This window comes from Patiria miniata, unplaced genomic scaffold (genome assembly GCF_015706575.1).
Source record: "Patiria miniata isolate m_02_andy unplaced genomic scaffold, ASM1570657v1 HiC_scaffold_27, whole genome shotgun sequence".
Classification (NCBI taxonomy): Eukaryota; Metazoa; Echinodermata; class Asteroidea; order Valvatida; family Asterinidae; genus Patiria; species Patiria miniata.
This window is the reverse complement of record NW_024037066.1, coordinates 4211401-4234976: the sequence shown is the minus strand read 5'-3', so window position 1 is coordinate 4234976 and position 23576 is coordinate 4211401. Positions and strand designations below refer to the sequence as shown.

Below are 23576 nucleotides of genomic sequence, written 5' to 3'. Positions count from 1 at the left end.
AGAGAATCCAACAGTCAACAGTACAACCAGATGTGCTCAACTCAAGAGTGTTTGTGTTCATAAGGAAAGCTCTTCCATTCATCCGCGACACCTAGGCCTTTATTTATCTGGTAATCTCCCGCGATGTCACAAAAGGCCCCGAGCCGGTGAAATAAGAGCCACGCGTTCAGGAATGAAATATTAACGGTCTAATTTACTCGAACGTTGTCGGGACGAGCGTTGGATCCGACAAAGGGCCCCTGGAGGTTTTTTTTTCTTCTGGCTATAGCCCTTAGGAGACCCAGAGCTTATTGAGGTATGCGGACTGCAAATGAATAATTTGCGCCTCAGAATGCGTATCTTTATTTATGATGATGGTAGAGGAATTAAAGGTTGCCTAATCATTTGAGGGTTTTTGTGTGGAAGCTTTGTGGATGGTTTGAGCACCAATTATCACTCAGATCTCAAGGGAAGCACTCATCGGAGGTCTTAAACACACCAGCAATGGTCGGCGATGCAAGAACCTTGAGTTAATATCCCGCAAAGGGCGTTCACCTATAGATATATGGACGCTTAGAAAGTACCGGAAAGGCACCCCAAAAAAATCTTTTGAAAATCTCAAATTCTTTATCAGTTCGACTGCTACAATTGGTTGTGCACACTACATGTACCTTGTGATATGGCCTTTGTAAGGTCAAGTCAAAAAATGGGGGGGGGGGGACATTTACTTGTCCCCACTCACTTCCATTTTACCTCTTGCATCTTTCTTTCCTTTTTAATTCATACATTTGCAATATATATTTTGCAAATTTTGTAGATATGTTGTCTTGTTATTTGTTTCCAACAAAACTGTAGCTAGATGCAGAAAGGGTGACAACTCCTTTGGAAGCAATTTGTATCAGCAAAAGATTCAAGAAAATGGAAGAATCCAGAGCCATCTTGAAAAATCCGCCATCTTAGGAAAAAAAGGTGGGAGGTGGTGGGGCCGCCTCCTTCATTTTTCAAAAAGCGTGGTTGAGAAACTATTTTTTTTTAACTTGTCCTAATTTTATCGAACCCACAACCTCGACTTAATTACTGTAGACGTCTGAATGTTGCAACAGGTAGGCCCTACCGCAATAAAATTAGTAAATTACGGCTGTGATGGGCAAAAGGCCAATATTAACATTAAGAATTTTGTCTTGATTGATTAGATACTTGTAAGAGGAATTTTATCTGTTGAGAACCCCCTCCTGAAAAAAAGCAATTAAATAATGGTTAAATTGACGTGGTCTTCATTCCGAACATTCAGTGAAAGAACATGTTATTTTTCTGGCTACAGTGTATTCTTTGGCTTTTGATAAATCGCCATAGTAAAACGTTTAACACATCAGTTTTTGCATTGAAGGCAATCTATTACGTGCCATATAATTTAATTTTCATTAAGTCTGGCAAAACCATATATTTTACCATTCAGTTTAATTGGGCAATGAATCATGTAAGGCTGTATGGTATTGTAGGTTCAATTTTCATAGTCTATGCTCTACCTCAGTACCCTGACTACAGTGCTGTTCATTCTCTGGAAATGAGTCATATAGGCCTATATCGCAGAGTGAATATTTTATAATTGGGTTGGTTTTTGCCTTGCATTAGATGTTTTACTCTGTAAATGTATGAAAGTCTGAATTTGGTGAAAGTGATCAAAGAGTCCATGCATTGTAAAATGTGTTTTAAAAAATACAATCCTTGAAAATACACCTTTGTGTCCCATTTAACCTTAGTTTCAAATTTTCGTTTTGCCATTTTCAAGGGTATTTTGGTGCATTTTTTTAGTTTTATGCAAATGAAAATGTCCATATTCATGAGCAAAAGTGTGATGTCATTTCAGGCAGAAACCTCAACATTACAGCTATTTCAGCATTGAAAGTTGCCAGAATTTTGGTTATTTTTTTGTCGTAAATATTTTTTTCTTCTGTGATTCATTGTTGTGTCAGTACATGGCAGCAAGCCAGTGAGCAAACTTTTCTCACAATTTTTTTTTTCAATGAGCAATATTTTGGGTTCACAGTTGAACAGAAAACCCCTAAATTGAAGAGTGTCTTTTTGAAATGACATCGCAGCAACAGCGCCCCCAGTTGTTTGGAAAATCGTGGACAATTTTAGATATTTCAAGAAGTGGGTAGTTTTTCAATAAAATTCACCAAAAAGGAATGTCCTAGTTTTCATGGAGTAGAAAGGTGCACAAAACGTGTTCCTCAGAAATATTCATTTTATGGTCCTTTCCAAGCAAGGTTGTGAACCAGTGATCAAAATTTGTCTAAAGCCTAAGTACCAGTATCTGTCTCTTTTTATACGTGTGTACGGTAGTCCTATGTAATAACATCTGTTTTTGTTATCCATCGTCAAAGAAATAAAACATTCCAAATTTTACAAAGTCTAATTTTCCTAGTCTTTTCAAAATAGCATGTAGGAAAATAATGGGCGTTGGCAGACTGTACAAAATCAGAAACACCACCATCAGAAAATCTCTAGGATTAAAACAAGACGTCATAGGAGGCATCACACAAAAGTGTCTTCGCTATTATGGACACGTAATGGGAATGAACCCTCAAAGACTTCCATATAACGCTCAATGGCATGATGCAAGAAGACAGGCAAAGAGGAAGCCAGCAAAGAGGTGGTTAGATGACATAAGGACAGATATCAAGAACTTGAACTTAACATCACTGTGTCAAAAGTCAACTCAAAACTCAAAAAGTCAACTCAAAATTCGAAAACCCAACTCGAAACTCGAAAAGTCAACTCGAAACTCGAAACATCAACTCGAAACTCGAAACATCATCTGGAAACTCGAAACTCAAAAATTTAACTCAAAACTCAAAAATTTAACTCAAAACTCGAAAAGTCAACTGGAAACTCAAAACCTTAACTCGAAACTCAAAAAGTTAACTCGAAACTCGAAGAAAAGAAACCCTCCACTGTGTCAGTAACAGAACAGCCCAAATAAGAGAGACATGAAGTAGGCCTACCGGGTAAGTTCAAGTTATGCAGAGGATGGCATTTTGCAACTAGGTTGGAGCATAGCTCGAAACACGAAAAGTCAACTCGAAACTCGAAAAGTTAACTCGAAACTCGAAGAAAAGAAACCCTCCTCTGTGTCAATAACAGAACGGCCCAAATATAGAGAGACATGAAGTACCGGGTAAGTTATGCAGAGGATGGCATCGCTCAGTACTCAACTAGGTTGGAGTGGACATCATTCTTCCAGCTGTACTTATTCATAAGGAATGATACTAAGCGACTTCACGCCTTGTTTCAACACAGTAGGCCAGTAATTGGATGTTTGTGTTCCTCCATCTGTTTTGGTTCATTTGAAATCCCAATCAAATGCCTTGCGGTGTTATTTCTTCCCGTGCAATGTTGTTTGGATAACTTTTAAGAAACTGTGAGCGGAACAGTACAGTGGCATGTTCACCAACTAAGGGTACAACTGGTACACTGTACGTTGTATTTTGACTACCAATCTGGGCATGATATCACTTCTATGGGGTCTACCCATAGAGCTGTATAATGTTCTATGGGTATACCCAATGTTCCCCAATACCTTTGTTCCCCAATACCTATGTCCCCCAAAATCCTTAGGGTTAGGGATGGGGAACATAGGTATTGGGGAACATAGGTATGCACCCACTTCTATCACGGAGGCCCCCTTCAATGGCGAAAGCATCGTGCTAGCTACTGTTCAGATAATAAAGCTTTGTACAATAGCTTGCACAATGGTTTCTCCATTGAAGGGGGTCTCGTGAGAGTACAGTGCCCAGATACGTGTACAAAATGTATTTTGTGGGTTTTTCCGTCCACCAGGTTTGCTGTGGGTAAATTCCTCTTCATTGCAGGTCACCAATGTGGTTTTGTGTCGATTCAGAAGGGTTTTTTTTTGGTAAAAATGTACTATTTACCGGTAGTGGCCTCATTAGTAGTACCGTACATGTATAGCATTAGTCAAAGGGGGGGGGGGGGTGTTGCAACTCCCCTACCCCCAGATCCGCCACTAAATTACTTATTTTGTATTAATCATGTCAGATTAAAACAGATAGGAAAACCCGTTGATGCCCATTGTTGAAATTACAATATGCTCATCCTTCAACCATGAATAAGAAACATGAACAAAACATATACATGTACAGTATCTCTAGTCCAAAAAAAGATGAGAATAGTCTCATAGCTCAATTGTCTGCAGACTTACATAGGCTTATGTGCTGTCGTGGAAGTCTTCCATTCCCCCCCCCCCCCACCCTCCCTCACATCCTTCAGTACTCTCCATCCTAAATTCTCCAAACAGTCGTCCCCCTTTCCTGCAATAATCCCCACCCACCCTTGATTCCCAAAATATCCAGCACCCCCACGCCCCCCCCCCCCCAACATACACCCATACTATGTATGTACCTTAAGCTAAGTAATGAAGTTAAGAGACACATTGTTTTGTTCACTTGAATCATGGTTGAATACACCCATGGAGGTGTTGCTTCAACATGTATGCCATATCCTAGGGGCCAGACGGCACGCTATCTCAAAAGGTGAAAAATCCAATCAATATCTCGTTACGATTTAGACGCCGATCGTACCTACCAAGTGTCTAAGATGTAATGTGAGCCAACGTCGTGGTCATGGCAAGGAAAGTGATTAAGTCATGAATTATTCATTGTCGGTCATGCATTATTCATGAGAAGACATGCCTTATTCATTGTGACTGCAGTCAGCACTGTCTGCCATTATGTATGATTTTCGTCACTTTCATTGTGAACATGCATTATTTATGTTACCGTACGTACGGTATGATCGTGCGATACAAATGGTAAGGAAAGTGATTAAGTCATGAATTATTCATTATCAGTCATGCATTATTCATGATGAATCATGCTTTATTCATTGTGACTGCAGTCAGCACTGGCTGCCATTATGTATGATTTTCATCACTTTTATCGTAAACATGAATTATTCACGTTACGTGCCATACCTTGCCTTGTAATGGTGGTGTGATACAATGTATTATGTATTATGAAATTGTTTTCTATGATACATGTACCGGTACATTGTACATGTCGTGTACAATGTATAGGAATTTTAAAAAATTAAAATGTCATATATGAGACAATGAGTGGGAATAAAAAGAAACTGTGGTAAACTGCATAATAACTGGATGACATGAAATATTCAAAGCATTAACAAAAAAAAAATCATTCTGCTCAAAATAAGTAACAGAACTCTAAAGGAAATGAAGATTTAAAGTTTCATCTCTGTACAAACCAAATCAGACATGAACATGTAAATTGAAAAGACATTTAAGGACTTAATTACTCCTCACAGGTCCATCACAAGTCCTCATTATGTTCTCACAAGTCCATCACAATCCATCACAAGTCCTCACAAATCCATCACAAGTCCTCACAAATCCATCACAAGTCCATCACAAATCCTCACAAATCCATCACAAATCCATCACAACTGAAGTCCATCACAAGTCCTCACAAATCCTCACAAGTCCTCACAAATCCATCACAAGTCCTCATAAATCCTCACAAGTCCTCACAAGTCCATCACAAATCCATCACAAGCCCACCACAAGTCCTCACAAATCCATCACAAGTCCATCACAAGTCCTCACAAATCCATCACAAGTCCTCACAAGTCCTCACAAATCCATCACAAGTCCATCACAAGTCCTCACAAATCCAACACAAGTCCACCACAAGTCCTCACAAATCCATCACAAGTCCTCACAAGTCCTAACAAGTCCTCACAAGTCCATTACAAGTCCTCAAATGTCCATTACAGGTCCTCCAGTTCCCTAGCTACTCAAATGTACTGTGACCAATGCGTTCCTTTGTACATGTACATGTACTGTTCATCCTCTGTTCGTGACTGTGTGTGAGTGATTTGCCTTGTGAGGAACCCATATTAGTCCCTGTACCGCCCGAAGCCGCCCGAGCACTCAATGGTTTTATGGATTCTTCAGTGAATAAGTACAATGTAATACAATGTAGTACAGATGTGCTAATGGGTTAATCTGTGACAGGACTTGCGCCTGCAGTGGACTAAACTACAAATCTGCAACACTGCTAAGTATTTTCGAAACTTCATTTTCTGTAGTATTTTGTATTCAGCATATAATTCAAGGTCCCCAGGTATGGAATGTGTTCAGTTCACTGTCTCCACATGTCTTTTCGTGTGTTTTTTTTGTTTTTTTTCCTGGTCGAAACATTTTGCCTGGAGACTCTGTAGCACTATCTCGTCCTGTTTTTTTTTCCGGCACTCGAAGGCCTGTTGCAGCACTTAGCCCGGCAGTCAACTGTGGAAAGTGATGGATCACTGGCAATGGATCTGTAGTTGCTGCCGGGCATGAGGGTGTAGTCTCCGCTCCAGTGTGGCTGCTTGGCTTCATGATGGCCGTAAATGAAGGATAACCAGGCAGAAATGTTCAGGATTCATTTGAGTCTGTGATTATAAATATATACATGTATGGTATGTGTTGGATTCTACTATTTTCCCAGAAAAAAGGTGAATATTGGAATTGAGTATGAATCTCCAGCCCTAAAAATTGTCTGTTAATTATCCCCTCCCCCTGAAAAGGCTGCTTTTGGAAGAACTTGTACACATAGGCAGTTTCCCTAAAAATTGTGGTTTATTTGAAAATGTATTCAATCTGTTTAAAACGATCCCCATCTTCCAAAGAAAAAAATTAGATAAATGGATAATATTGATTGGAGTCAAGCACACTGCTAATCTTGTCAGAATTTCAGTTTCACTTCAAATTCAAATTTGAAAATCACCTCTTTCAAAATCTGTTACCTGGCCCAAGAAACTCCAACAAGTGCTGACAGTCAAAAGTATGCATGCTTCACACTGCAAGTGCTGTGGTTTGAAATTTGTAGTGAGTAATTGTTTGGTTGAGTAAATGCAACATTTTATGTAAAAAAAATAATAAATTGTAATATACATGTACGTACCGGTTCATGTACGTAGTTACTAGTACATGTACAAATGTAAATTTAAAAAACATATCGACAGCAATGTTGACCGTTAGAGTCAATGTTTATCCAAGATTGTAATGGTTTTACTTTATTAACGTTTTAAATTCATATTCTGTACATGTGCACATATTTCATTGCAACTCTGATAGTACCACACATTAATTTAAATGTGTCTTATTAAGTAATTATTGCAACACTGCAAGATACAATGTGTGCAGAGCAGACAGAAAACAAACCTTAAGGATTTTTGATAAAGCACCCTATATATGTAAATTAATTCCAAGCATCCCCATAAATTGATTTTCCATTAAATTAATCTCTTTTGATTTATTTTAGGGACTAGCAATTTATCCAGCTTGCACAAGCAATCTTGGCCATTTATCTGATCAGAGAGAAGCGCTGCATTTTATAGCAGATGGCATTTTGTCAATGTCTCACTATTGCCATGGTGACTAATGCTGATGGGTGAATAATTTAAAATTCATTTTCCAAATAAGGCACATGTCCTCTATTGCAAAGATATGTAGGTTTTTTTGCAAATTTGCAAAATGTCAAACTTTAGTTCTGACTTTGCCCACCCCCAAAAAAATCAAAAAATTGTTGAATGATCATTTCAAATATTTTCAAGAATAGAAAAAAATGCTGTTCTGAAAACTGAATAAGAGACAAGTACCTCTCATAAAATTGAAGTTATATTTTGTATAATTTACAGGAAACCAATGTTTTTAAAATTCCAATAAATAGATCAAGTTCAATTTTTGTACCGGTACACACACACAAATGCTGCAATACACGCATACTGAAATTTGTATCCTTGTGGAGACCTTTCTTTGTTTTCTTGTAGTAAAGTTTTCGAGTTTGAAAGTGTAGTTTCAAAAAGCCCTTATTTTAACCAGAATTAATTTCCTTGGCTGAAATTCGGACTTAGTATCCCTTTTCTAAAACTCTATCATTTGCGACGGATCAACATACCTTGGAAATTCCTAGTTTTTTTGTAAAAGCAATATGCCCCTATATCTGTTTCGTGAAAACCTTGTGGAGACGTATTCATCTATAGAAATTGCCCTGTGGAGATGTATACAATATTTTGTTCCCTATTGTGTGCATGTCTCCAGAGGTCACAGTGTATCAGATCTCAAGTACATCATGTGTGTACACACCCTGGCCCTTTAGTATGTTTTTGTTGGCAGAGCTGAACCACAAGAGGGCTCACTTCCTATAGTCTGTTAACTTAGCATAATTCGGCTGAATTAATTTCACAGGCAACTTGTAGTTGGTGATCATATTATGCTTCACAAATGCCCGCTTTGTCAAATATGTGGATTCTGTACAGTGCAGTTTTGTACAATCCCCATGACACATGTACATGTACACGTGTGTACATTGACAACATCAACCATTTCAGTTTTGTGTAAATTGCATTTTACATGTACGTAGATCCGATGTTCAGCTGTACTTTTGCAGCCTTATTTGGTGCCACTGTTGGGGGCACCAACCCCTAAAAAGTAATTTTTTTGTTTTTTTAGTCTTCCCAATGGAAATGTATCCCTTGACACTTCGGTGCATCAGGCTAACATAAACAGTGTTGTCATGACAGACGCACGGTGATATCATTTCTCGTGGGCCGTTCTGTCTGGGATGAAACGAGGGGCGTTTAGGGAAGAAATGTCCTGACTGTTCATGCCGTAGGGTAACTCAATCTAATGGGAGGCTAACTGCCAAAATGAACTCCAGGGAACCATGAATAGAGCAACGTGATCTCATAAGAAATGAGTTCATGGAGGGCAGTTGAAAGACGGACTGGTGATGAGCAAGGCTTCGCTGAATATACCGAATATGCGAATAGTCGCTCATCAACTTAATAACCGAATGTGCCCTTGCACATTCGCGCCGAAATGTAGACATGTTTTTGGTTTCTTTTCTTTTTTTTTGCTAGAACTCTGTAAGCATTTATGGAAATAGTTACTGAAAAAATGTCTTTCAAAACAATCCCACTGTGGGGGGTAAGGTTCCCCCCTGCCTCCCCCCTCCCCCCTCCCCCCTGTGGATACGCCACTGCAATTTTTTTTTTTTTCGATTAAAATATTTGAAAATTGTAAGCGGTCGCAAGACTTGGTATTAAATATAAGTTGGGTGGTTATATTGTTTGTCAAATGCCGCACTTTTGTTGAAAGCCATTATTTCGCATGATGATTTGAGAGTTTCGATGGGGAACATTAGCTCAAATTTCTTTTTTAATATCGGTCAAATATCAACCACTGCTACTTATATTATTTTTAATTAGCTCTTTGTCAATTTTTGACAAACGCAGGTGCAGGCAAATCCCGATAGGCTGCCAGTTTAGGCTGGCATATGTTTAACATGATCAGTGAATTTTGAAATCGCATAGTCCAAAATTTGATCAAGTCCAAGTTGGCCCTAGGTAAAGAAATGGAATAAATAAAATAAATAAATAGGATAGGATGTCAAAACTTTTTCTGTTGTCTGCGATCAAACAGTCTTAAAGTAAGTTTTTGGCAGCATGCAAAAGTACAGGTGTGCAATATAATAAAAGTTATAAAATCTATAGCATTAAATGGTACATACCGTTAACATGTCCTTTTATTCCTGTTATTGTGGAAGTGAGTACTGAATTAGAAGTCCAAAAGCAATCTTGTTTTTATAACAATCCCTAAAATAAATGTTTCTTTGCAGGACAAAATTGTTTTCAGTCTATTTTTTTCTTGAGGTAAAATATCCTGCAATCAGGTATAGGTTCTTAACTAATTCAGAATGAAATTTAAGACGAGCTAAGTGCTGGTTGGATCATTATAATCATTATAAAGGGTACCGAGATCACTTATTTGAATAGATTGATATCTCGCTTCAGAAAAAGTCGATTTTGCTATGCACGGGAACGGTTCTCCGAAACAGATTCTGTTAAATGTTGAAGACAAAATAGAATTCTGCATGTTCAAGTACAATGTAAGATTAGTCTCCTATCTAGATTCAGAGAAAGCCAATCTTGTTGTGCAAAGGGAGTGTTCTCTGCAGCAGATTCCCCAATTTGTTTTTTTTAAGATTTCACTAAATCAAAATAAACCTTTATAAATTACTTTAAAAAACATTTTAAACAGTTCACTTTAAAAATATTTCCTTCGCAACTTCTCGGGAAAACAGTGATAAAAATACAATCAGCAAATCACACTGTAAGGTAATAAAAAACTAATCGATTGTATCTTTTTTGGCATTATGAACTGAAAATGGATCCACACGCAACCCCCCCCCCCTCCCGAAATCAATACATCATCTAGAATTACTGACAAGATCAAATCATCTCAACACAACAAAATCAAAAGAAGCCCTTTTTTTTTCGATGCAGACTCGTCCAAGATTTACGTGTACATCTGTCACGAGTGTTATAAAAGCTGAGATATTTGATACATGTTTCCCGATAAGCTCGGTGTTTTTTTTGGTTTTTCTTGATCCGCGATATAGTCGCGCTAAGTGCAGGCCTGGACAATAATGCCGAGACGGCGAGAGAGAGCAGCTTTGCAGTATTGACTATCAAGAGCGTTGCTGCATCTCAGTTTTCAATCACGTCATTTGATTTTTTTTCAGTATACACCTATCGACTGCGGTGTGTGGAGAGAAGCTACATGTAGGATATTATAGTGATTGTGTGAAAGACTCCACTATTTTTTTTTTTTCGCAAAGTAAAGTGCAATACATTTAGGCTTACATGTACAGTGGTGTATGTGAAAGAAAGTCCTGTGTAGTTTTTGTTTCGATGAAAACCGGAGACTTTTCAAACAGGGAATTGTAAACAGTGTTCAAATTTGCAACAAATGGAAATGTAACTTGGTACAAAGTCCATACTGTACTGCAATTAAAATTGCAGTCCAGTTTGGGTGATTTATTTTCTTGCGCAGGGGCGTAGCACGGTCATTTTTATTGGGAGGTGGGGGGTACATTTTTTTGAAAAGGGCACTTGCACATCCGTTGTGAAATGTAGACAGGTTTTTTTTTCTCCGGACACTTGGCCTCCGTAAAATAAAAAAAGGGGGGGGGGCTTGTTCCAAAACCGACAATTATGCACACAAAGGGCCAGGCGATACATGTGCAAAATTCTGAAAAAGGCACCCAAAACGGAAGATGCCACAAAAAAGAGCACTTGTTCAGAAAAAAGGGCACTTCGTAACAAAAGGGCACTCTTTACAAATTATTGGGGGGGGGTGGTAAGCCCGTTGAAAAAAGGGCATTTGAATGGAAAAGGCAGTCTTTACAAAATATTGCTGGCAAAATTTGCAAATGGCAAAAAACCTTCTCCATTCCAAAAAAAATGTTTATTTCGTATTATTTTATCACGGTTTTCCCTGTCAGTTTTCAATGAACTGTTCTCCCAGGGAAGAGGAAAGACCCTCCGAGCAGTGAGGAGAATTGAAGTCATTTTAACATTAATGTCTTTGCATTTATTCTTCTATTTCATTAATTAATTGCCCTGAATTGGGTACCTTTCTTTATAAAATATAAATCTATTTTGATTTCTTTTTATGTTCATAAAAAACAATCAGAAATGATTTTTTTTTTTTTTTTTTTTTTTTTAATTAAATCAGGTTTTCCAAAAAGGTCACTTTAGAAAAACATTTCACAGCCTGTCAGAAGTCTCATTTTGGTCCCGTCAAGAGATGAATTGTACATCTCATTCCAAACACTTCTTAGCCCAAGCTTTCTTAATCTTGTCAACAGAGATGAATTGTACATCTCATTCCAAACACTCCTTAGCCCAAGCTTTCTTAATCTTGTCAACAGAGGGCGCCCTTGCCAACAGTGGCCTTCACAGTCTGATAGAGCAAAATATTGTGACAGCACTTGATACACTATGGCAATCTTGGAATTTACAAAGCAAACATATTTAGTCTACAAACCTGATTAACATTCCATCGGTTCCTATTAGCAGTCAATTTGGCATTAATGGGGGCTTGACTTTCTGTCAAAACATGCAGGTTATTGGGAGGTGGAGTGGAGTTACTTGCATTTTACTTGAGTGGTTGCTCACGCTGGCTGTCAGATCGTGGTCAGATAAGCATTTGAGTATGCTGGTTGGCCTGTGTTCTTTCAATTTTGCTAGAGGTGGCTGAATTTTTACTTGAAAATGTTTCCGTTATTTCTTGGAAAATTCCACTCTTTTGACGATCAGTACATTTTTGCTTTAATTTTTTCGTTAAAAGTGAAGAAGGAGAAGGATTGTTTAACTCAACTGCTTCAAAAGATTCTTCTCTGCTATTCAGAACTTGGTCCATTCTTACAGAAATGATGTCAATAATTTTGGCACATTGCCCATGTGAATATCCAAAACATTGGCAGATTTGATAGAATTTTGTGCACTCAAGTCAGTATCACAAATATATCAAAATGTTTAAAAACTGAAGTTCAAATCGTGATTGATTCAGTGACTCACGTAAATGAAGTTCAACCTCCCGTTTTTCCTTCCACAAAGTACCCATGTGACCAATATTCAAATTAAGCTTAAAGGGAGCACCAAATGATTGCGAATGATTAGATGTGTAGAAACGTGACATGTCATCGCCATGAGTATATCAGAGTGTAATATACATGTATATGCAGAGAGGGAAAGTTTCTTGAACTTTCCTATCTAACACCCGTGACCCCCCCCCCCCCCCCCCCCCCCCCCCCCCCCCCACGTAGACACACAGAGCAGTTCCTGAGAGAATTATCCCAAGGGTTACTTCACAGCGTACCAAGCCGAGATGAGACGGGACGCAGGCCAGACAGATGCTCCTACTAGAGAAACCAAACTAACGTATGAGAGGAATTTAAACATGATCGATGCTTAAACAGCATCTGTGGGGGTACAGAAACAGTTGTCAATTAGAAACCACCCCCTCCCAAGTAGCTAAGCAACCGGGTTGCCAAATTTGGGACCACTTGCCCTGTCTACCCCATACCCACCAGAGGCCCCATTGACAAGCTCGAATGAAAAATTACTGTTTCTCTTTCCAGAACAAAAACTGAACTCCTAACCTTTACGACTAATGCTTGGATTTTGACTAGAAGAAAATTATTAAATTCACCTTTGTAAGCATTTCAAAAAAGATAGAATTCTAAATTGAGTTTCTTATATTACAATATGAGGCAGTTTGATTAAAATTATAGCCTTCATCTCAAATTCCATCTTATGAATAGCCTGATGAATATAGTCAGTGACCCCTTTATTTAAAAAAAAAATCTTCTAAATTTTGAAGGTGTACAATGTAAACACTCAAACTTGAACTTTACCATATCAACATAAATAATATGAAGTAACTGTGACTACGAGTGACTTCAAAATATAAGGCTGGTTTCTTGGGGTTCCTTTAAAATTAGCAACAAATTACCTCGCCAGAAATTCTCTGTAAGCCATTTCTTTAAGGTCACCCTTCAGCTTACGTTGTCCAAATTCCTGTCTCATTGGGGGTGAGGGGGGCAGTCCAAAGCACCGCATTCCAATCCGATAAAGCTCTGACGAAAAAAAAAAAGCAGCTTCACTTCAAAAGCGTAATCTATTCAAGATTTTGAAGATGGCAACCATCCGTGCTAACAATTCACTTAATAGCTTCCCAATTTGGTATTTGATTCAATTTACGCGTTGTGAATTGCCCACAAAAATGGACCGAAATTATGCGGGAGAAATAGCAATGATAATAACAATTTTGGAACTAAACAGATGCTTTACTTTAAAGCTTCTCACTCCTATGGTTTGCAGAATGTGTTATCTTCGGTAAATTTGCAGTTCAATCAGGTTGTGACAGCTCGAGAGAGAGTCAATTAATAAGTCACATCACCAAATGCTATTCTCTATCCATCCCGCGTATAGAAATCAAGTAGGTCTGGTTTTGAATCTGACAGATTTTGTTTCATTTTTCTTTAGTTTTAAAATTTTGATGTAATTCTTTTGGTGTTCACCATCCTCCCCCCCCCCTCCTTTCAGCCTTCAAAAGTTCAAATCAGTGTATCACCTTTCCTTTCACTAATTGAAAAAATAAGAGAACTGTAAAGGTTATGAACCTTGTCGTGAGTGTAATGGAGTCTCAAAGACTGAACAGCTTGAGGCACAAATTATAGCAAGACAGATGTAAAACCCCATGATAAAGTAATACAGTCGGTCTTGAGAGGCAACATTGTAAACATATAGAACTGGTCTATTCTTTGGGTGGGTGGGTGGGAATGGTTTTCAGACCCCTCGCCATATGTCATCGCCACCGCGATTTGACTCCAGTTAAACCCCGGCCAACTGTCTTATATTACCTTCAAGTTCATGACCACGGGATTCCACAGGCGTTAAAGAAATCATACTCGACGAAGTTGGTCCGATTTGATCACAATGGGTTATGCCTACCACTTCCCAACACTCCTCCCCCGCCGTAATGGTACAGTCTGAAACCAACTCTCCACCTAATCTAATTGGTAGAAAAGCTGGAGTCTGGCAGACACTGGTGATGCACATTATAGCCACGACGACGACCGCATCTTCACATCCAAGCAGAAAGATACATGGCCACAAACAAGCCATCTCATCCACAAATTTGTGACTGTCTCCCGAAAATATGACATCTATCCCGCAATTTCATTTCTCGTGGTAACACCTCCCGTCTCGGAACTATATAACTCCATGTCTTGAGAATTTCTTGGAGGATCTCTTATCGAGTTTGATTAGTGGATTGGGTTTCGGCCAAGATGCGTGGAAGGAGCGATCACCTGAGTTTCACCCGCAAGGGAGAAAGGAAGACTTCATCTTCATTTTTTTTTGTACCAGGTAGTGGTAAATATGAAGTTTTTGAACTTGGGTTCGGGGGCGAAATAAAATGTTGAAATTCATTTCAAGAAATGTAGATCTTTTTCTAAGCGTAAACCCGTCAGTTTTGCTTCGGATGTGCATGTACATCAGAACAAGTTGCATTTTGTAGGTTTTTATTCAGTTTTTAACTCAACTGTTCGATAATTTGTCTGCAATACAATGTAATATTAATTTGTGCATGTTTTCCGACGTAAAACATGTTGTTTTAATATGCTGACAAAGTTTTGCAAAAAGAATTCTTTGAACTGTTTTTTATATATCCTATTCAAAAGCCATTTTACTAACTCCTGGGAATTCAAAAAAAAAAAACGTGCATAAACCTTTGAAACTTTGAAAAGAAAATATGTGAAATATTCTCCAAACATCTGTGGAGAATTCATCATTTTCATCCTGTAATACTAATAGTGTTCAGTTCTGAATGTAATACACATGATGCAAAATAATTGTTTTGATGGTTTGTGTGTTTATGTGGAGAGTTAAAGTTTGTTTATTTTATTTCTTCTACAGCTTGTACACCATGAAGTGCAAAACGTTGTTACAAATAACAAACCCAGTAATTATGACCTGCTGTTTGTTTGGTTTGGGATATATCTCTATCTTAGTGTTAGGAAAATGTGTCATTTTGAAATGTTTATTGAATTTCTGAAAACAATTGGGGGGGCGGGGAGGGAGGGGAAGGAGGCCAGGGAGGGGGATGTTACATGTACATGTGGCCTTAATCTGTCTATTTAACCTGGTGATTGGATATTGACTGATTTATAAATACAGCGAAATTGACTCCATGTTATATTCATTATGCGAATGGTTAACTACCATACCATACATGTCAAAAAAATGAATCTACATGTACATGTACATGTAGTACATGTACATGTAGTACATGTACATGAAGTATATGTACATGTACATGTATGTACATGTACATGTCTACATGTAGTTGATTGTAAGCATTCCTGAGGGAACTTTTCAGGTTGTTGTTTAGTTCACACTCAGGAAAAGCTTATGAATATGTACCACATTGACTCTGTTGTGTTTAAACTACATGTAGTGCACGAGCACTGTCGAGTGTGCTTGACCCACTTTTAATTAAGTCACTACTTCAGTACCGGTACATGTGAGTTTGCCATGTAGTGGACAGTATTTTTTATGAATGCATCTGGGTCATTCTCAGATTTAGGGTCCACTTTTTACCTGTCCCTGTTACATCTGGTGTCTATGATTTTATATAAATTTTCTGATGCGCTCCTTAATGCAGTCGTCCTCCAAGAGTGATTATGAATAGCAATCTACGTACACTGAACATGTCCTACCCAACAAATAAAAAATTGTTTGAAGTCATTCTTAATGATACTTGAATGGCAAATTACAAAGTACCAAGGTAACAGGGACAGGAAAAATGTCACACTTTGGACCCTTCATTTAAAGAATGACCCATCTGTGAATGGGTGCACAATGGAAAATGGCAGGTCACCCCACTCACATTAAGGTTTTGTTTTATATTTTCTGCTAGAGGGCATCCTCAACCTAAGCAAACCCTTGGGAAAAAACAAAGTGTATTTTTCCAGCAATCTATAGAAATTCCTCGGAACATCTCACCTGGGAATAAAGAATTTTCCCAGACGCTCCTGGTGATTTCTTGGAACTGATTGCCCATAGATTGCCTAAATGTAACACATCCTCAAGATTGTAAATGCACATGATGTACGGAAAGTGGAAAGTCAAACAAAATGCTAAGATCTTAACCTTGTCAACCAAAATTGCTTCAACGATGCATAAATGTCTACAGTTAACACTTTTTTTGTGGGCTATCTGCCACTTTGATCTTCTCCAACGGGTGTTTATTTTCTCACTTATGTTTTTCCGGTGGCCCCCCTCCAGTCATCGCATCTGTGATGTGTCACTCTGGCCCCGAGAATAAATATGTCATATTTTGTATAGTCGCAGGGCCTGATGCGAAACACACCAGGCTGTACACAGAATATGATTTACTGTCAACCAGGGGTGGATATAAAAAAATATTGCTCTGTGACATTATGGTGCAAGTGGTAAACTGGTACTCTGTAATTAAAAAAAAATAAGCATTTCATCCGATTCAGTTCAAATCTGTTTAAATATAAAAACATTTATGACTCACAACCAACAACCGAGTTGAACATGGTTTACAATAAAAGACAACTGTTTGTACAGTAAATGTATTTAAAAAGTAGGGTTCTAAAAGAATTAGAAACCAAGAATCAAATAGTTACGTACAGTAAAACACAAAAAACATAAAAACATAAACGAAGTTTAACGAACATCAATTTTTTTGTATACATGTACAATGTAGTGGTCGTTCGCATAGTATTATAATAACATTTACTATTTCAGGAGCCAAAGGGGGTGTTCGTTATAGCCAAATGTTTTTGTTCGTTATAGCAGTGTTTTACTTCATGCTGAGGAGTTTGTTGGTTGTTGCTTAGTTGTACAACAATGTACCTTGTTTTTGTCCATTTCACTTCGCGAGCAAATGAGAGCATCTTTGGTCTTCATTCCTCCACTCTGAACACAAAGTCTCCTCTCCATTTTCCTGAAAGAAATTTGCGAGACTCGCCACATTATTTTAGAGTTCACTCCTCTGCCCCCCTGACAGCACAGCTTTTATTACACACAGTTGTTATCGCCAGTGCATACAGTCACAAATTGTGATGCGCAACATGGATACATTTCAAGTCATTTCGGCCTGAGCTTTTCCAAGATGCAAGCTTCGTCAGAAAGCTTTTGTATTTCTCTACCTAACGATTCCCAGTGCACTCTACCTAATGATTCCTAGTGCAGAGAACATTGATTTACAACATTCGAGGGTGAAAAAATGTGGACTGCTTTACGAGAGTCGGGATTTTCACGCGGACCGTGTGTTGGAATTCTGAATGTTGGCATGAGCTTGATAGATCATATCTGGCCCATTTGTAAAGAAGACAAACAAAACTAGACAAAAACATTAACTCTGTCAATGAACAAGTCTGATTTCTGAATTTCTATTTGTTTTATTGCAAATAGAAATTAAAGTTAATTAATTAGTACATTAGGGACAATATTCCAGATACCACGGTACATGTATCCTAAAGCAATAACATGCTTCATAAAATATATGTTATTTATGAAATCATGGCACTTTTTCCCCCGTCATTTTTAAGAAAAGTGGAATTTTGTATCAATTTCCAACAATGGTTGGCCGACCATCGTTGGAAAAAAAAAAGCCTTTTTTTTCCAACACTGCCCTCAATTTACCAAATTTAGTTAGTCCACATTTTGTTCGCAATCCGTTATGCATCCGTGAACGGGTACAAGCCAGCTAGTGTGGTTCCCTGACCTGACAATTCCCTGACATTTATAAAATTGCACCGAAGTTAGTCTGAAGTAGGGTCAAGGAAGCATACTACATGTACATGTACAAGAACTGCATTTTTTTCTTGGTTTTCCAGCATCTATGAATACAAAACTTTAAACAGGTCAGTGTAACAAATACATTTATTGGCTATAAAATACCAGCCCCCAAATCCATCCATTTTTGAAAATTACAAGATTAGCATTACCTTTAAGTACAAACATTATTAAATAAGATATTGGTGGACCCTTGTGCTGGCTTCTGGGCTACGTACGTATATCCACCTACATGTAGTCATTGATTTGCTTTCATTTACAAATGGCTGTGCATTTGTTAGTCTTTGGCCAAGACGCTAGTGATCGATAGTGCATCGTGCACTGTCGCGTAAATTCGTTTCACATTCAGTTGGAAGTAGTGCGCCATCTAACGGCATGGTTAGACCAGCTTGCCTGCTCTCAATAGCGTCTTGGAAATTCGGTAGTGGCAGTTAAACTTTTGCTTTATTTTCTCCCTAGGCTTTCCTAGGGAACCAATCAGCGATCGCAACAAGATCATTAAGACTGGTTTATAGTCCATCGCGCGATGACGAACGTCCAATGCTGATGGTCTCTGAACGCTAAGCTTTTTTCAGGCAGTTTATGGTCGTCATGCAGCAGTTGTTAACATACGGGCATCATATGAATATGCACGCAAAATTCAACTGTGAAGTTTGACGATCAAGCATCGCATATATTCAGATATGCAACGTAGCAATACACCCCATGCGACTATAGAATGAGTAGTTGGATGCGTGAAGCCGCCATGTTGTTCCAAGGTACATGTATTAATATTTACACCAACGGTCTAGTTTACATAAAACAGCAACGCCCCCATGGCTGAGATATTCCCAAGACGTTAGTGAGAGAAAATTGTATTGTCAAAAACAGTTGTGCGAGGGCGCTCTACAACAATCACTGTCAATGCTCCACAACAGTCACTATCGATTACTTCCGTCTTGGGCCAAAACTATGTACATGTACATGTACATGTATTTGTCTGCAATTAATATTAGAGATGAGACAAAACCATTGTGTTTGTTTCTGCAATTATGAGCTGTTACTTGAGATACCGTTACCTAGGTAGAAAAAAGTCCAACGAATAACGATACAAGAATTACATGTACTTTACATGTAACCTTAACTACCCGTACTACCTTTCCTTGGTAATCTCACTACTCTGCCCAAATCCTAGACTTTGTGGAAAATCAAAAGCAGAGGTAATTTTCCTCAGAAAATTGATACCTCGGGCTCTGTGCTAGTAGTTCGGCAAAAGCAGTTTGGCTCTTGAATTCATCAAAATACCGCAAAAGCAGGTGTTGGATTTGTTGCGGATTTAGACAAACATGCAGGAACCTGTCTGAGACTCATGACAAAAAAAATAGTAATTTGGTTTGGCTGTGAGTGTGATCATTGTCAATGCAGGTCCAGCATGTTAATGGCACATATGTCATACATGCACTTAAATGTTATTTGGGTGATCATGATTAATGCGCGAGTATTCAAAACATGTCACATCACTTCACGAGATTTCTCGCCGGGAAATTATTAATAGATGACTTGTACTTTTTGTTGTAAAAGTGTCAACTCCATATAGGTCAGCGATTCATCATGTTGTCGCGATAGCAGCGATAATGTATCGGAGGAATGTTTCAGGGTTTTGTCAAGGAATTTGTGATGTGTCTTATTCAAGTTTGTCATAAATGTTTTGTGTAAAAAATTGGGTTCTATTTTTATCAGGTTTTTGATTGTTTGTTGGGTTGTTGGGCTGTTTCTTATTTTTCCTGCTACAATATTCCACACTGGACAAGTGAGTTAAAATTAGTAACACATCAAGCAGGATTTTAACAATGTGCGAGACATTTTTTGGTTTAAAAGCTGTAACACTAAAGTTTTGCCAACTTTTGTGTAAAGAAACAGAAGTTTTGAAATAAGGGAGTAAATAATGTGTTTGGCCGGTTCTATTAGCAAGTACATTTAAAACCGGCTAGGGGCCTGGTGCGGTTTGGACCTAGACAGTTTTAAACTTACTTGTTTAATACCAGCCAAGCACATATTTATTCCCATTCATAAATACCTTTTGGTCAAAAGTCAAAACAAGTCAAAAATTATGAATTTCCAACAATTTTGTTGAACAATTTTACTTCATGTTTTGTGGAACACCCCTCTAGCTATGTTTATGGCATGTGCCTCGTGCGAGTGGTACTAAAAAATCTCCCTATGGAGATTAGTGCGCGCATGCCACGTAGGCCTACTGCGTGATGTGGCGCAGAACGCAGCGGTGCCTGAAAAAGTGTTTAAAATCAGTCGGTGTTTTATCAACCGTTTAAAACCACCCACGTGACAGGTTTGACCAATAGGAATGGATAAACTGTCTCAGGTAGTTATGAAGCGGTGTTTAAAATCAATAAAGTTACAGTTGTACATACATGTATGTATGTAGTTGTCTGGTTTTCTATTTAAATGGTGAGACCTAATAACTGAAGTGATTGAGAACGCAACTGAATCAAAACAAGAACAGTCAAACTCGCAGGAATGCTGCAAATTGGCATAATAGATCAACCGTTTCATCGCACCCCTGCCAAAATATTCCCTCCAGATTTTGTTGAATCATTCCAGATTTACATCCAGATTTCTCTTCAATGTTTTCTTAAACCGCTTGGCTTTTATTTTTCTTTGTCGACCGAGAGTTTACAGTCAGACATGGGCAGATGGCGGCGTTTCTGTTTGTCGGGGAGAAAAAAATTATACCGGCGCAAAATGCCTGTTCCCATGTCCCCACCCCCTCGGGAGAATAAAGGATGAGAAACGAATGTGGCCTGCTGGTTCGTGCTGATGGATCCGCTGAGCTCACCGATCAAAAAGATAAGGGCAGGCCGGAATTTTATTTTTTATTATTTTTCACATAGTTTTTGAATGCCAATGTGAGAGGACTCGCATGCGGGGACTTTTCTCATACTGAAAAGGCCGACCGTTGAACTCGGCTGATGCGAACCATGCTGGATTTGGGAATGAAATTACTGCAGAATGTTTCACTGGGAAAATTATGCTTTGCTTATAGAGAAGTCTTCAGTTTCAAGCTTGTAACCAATCTGTGCATTTAAAATAGTATACTCCAAAATGTATTGTGGAGATCGTATTGCCTTCAAGCTTCATGTAAAGTTTTATTTGTTTGAAACAAACATGTTTGGCACAATTTAAGTTTCAAATTATCACTGCTGCAACATGATTTATTCATTCATCCAAAACAATTCATGCTAACTTTGAACTTTGAGTGATCTACATGTACAACTAACAAGTCTGTCCACAATTTTGACAAAGTTTGTACATACATGTATGTTCATGTAGTTAATGTTCTGGTACATGTTAATAATAACAGGTACAATGTTCTGATATAACCATTTTAACTAAGACTCATACATGTAAATACCTAGAAAAGAGTACGTTTTGGTCGAGAGTCCATCATTAGCCAGTTTTAAACGGTTGATAAAGATTGGCTTACTGGTCTTAAACACTTTTTCAGTGGCGTATGAAATTTGGACTCATAAAATCCGGTGCCTATAACGTTTTACAATCCTGCGCAATACTACCAGTGGGTCAGTATTTTATAGTCCTAAATTCATAAAGCACCGGCACAGCTGCGTTCTGTGCCACATCACGCAGTACGTGAGCGCCAATGTCAATATTATAAGGAGTTGTTTAAGACTACTTCGCGAGAGAGACATGCCATAATATAGAGTGTTGTTTCGAAAAATATGACTTTCAATGCTGATAATTATCTCTTGCCTTCTGCTTGGGTTATTATCAGCATCCAGACTACAACTGGCCTTTTTTTTAGCAGCTACATGGAGAATCAATCACAATAACCATCTCTAACCTCACAGGTACCCATATACTCTTTGCATTGCATGTTGTTCTTCAAAAGAATTCATCAAAATACTTTCTTAAATGCTCCCCTTCAATTTCCAAATTTTGAACACTTGGGAACTTTTCAAGGATTGTTCACATTCTTTTCCCCCAACCTTAAGCCTCTGTGAAAAAAAATGTAAACAAAAGAAATCAAAAGCGTAAAAAAAAAAGAAAAGAGGAGACTATTTTTCCCGGAGCTGAAGAAAGCTCCCCAACTACCCAGAGTGCCAGGGACTTAAAAATAACCTCAGCTAATTCCGCAGCTGACGTCAATAGATATGTTTAGCATAAGACCTCCCATGGGGAGACCGATACCAGACCACAGGAGTACTAGTATGTGGCCACTCCGTCGATCGTTGGCCGTGCTGACAAATTGCATATTTTGACATTAGGCGGTGCGGTGGACATGTTATCAGCGTTCATTATGTCATTAATGGGTTTCGTGTGGCTAAAGTTGATGAGTTTTTTTAAGAGCAACCGAGACATTTACTGATCTTGTTAAAACACAAATGAAATACTAAGGAGTGAAATATAAGCTTATGGGTGGTGGGACAACTGTAAAAACTTCAAATTCCGCTGTACAGCGTGTCCCAAAAAAAATGTCCCTCTTATAGACTGCTTAATTAATTCCAAAATCAAGAATTATTCTCAATTTAGTGTTCAGATTTAGAAAGCCCATTTAATTTTGTAACTTTTGTGAAAATTTCATTGGTCTCGCTTCATTGGTTTTGAATACACAGTCTATTATGTAACAGCAGTGCTTTTTAGCCCATTCCAAGTTTGCAGGTGGAAGGACGTGCAGGAGGACAATAAAGGTTTACAAGCTGGACATTGAAGGACAAACCATAAGTGGAACAAACCCTGTGACAGCAAACATGACCAGTGGAACTAAACTTTGATTAGTTTTCATTTAAAAAGTAAATAAACTTGACTTTAGTTACTCAATAAAAACAACAACACAGTTGTTGAATTAAAAGTGTAGCATTGAATAAGGTATGTTATGTCTGTAGTGTGCATTTCTTTTAATCAAACTTGGAATGGGCTAGAATGCACTGCTGTTACATAAAAGCCTGTGTATTCAAAACCAATGAAGCGATACCTTTGAAGTTTTCACAGGAACTACAAAATTAAGTGGGCTTTCTAAATATGTAAACTTAATTGAGTATAAAACTTGATTTTAGTAATTATTGTGTGGTCTATGAGAGGGACATTTTTTTGGGTACACGCTGTATGTTTATCTAAAACCTAAATTCTCTTAACAACTGTTTTATGAGTTCAAGTTGTAGCAAGGACAGTTGAAAAGAACCCACGACGTAAATGCTAGCACTACGGTATACATGTACATCAAAGACTTGCAATTTTCTTATTTACTTTGGAGGGGACTAGTTTTTATGTTAATGGTATGAAACCATGACTTGAAATTTCTTTGTGATGGATTCTAT

General features: G+C 38.1%; 1 protein-coding gene across 1 annotated transcript in view; it reads left to right on the top strand.

Moving 5' to 3' along the window:
- Positions 1–14398: 14398 nt before the first annotated feature.
- Positions 14399–23576, top strand: part of LOC119734387 (band 7 protein AGAP004871-like) — a 31991-nt gene continuing 22813 nt past the window's right edge. Inside the window, exon 1 of the mRNA XM_038207882.1 lies at positions 14399–14790. Within this exon, the coding sequence (XP_038063810.1) occupies positions 14706–14790 (85 nt within the window). The 5' untranslated portion in view covers positions 14399–14705. The remainder of the gene's footprint in view (positions 14791–23576) is intronic.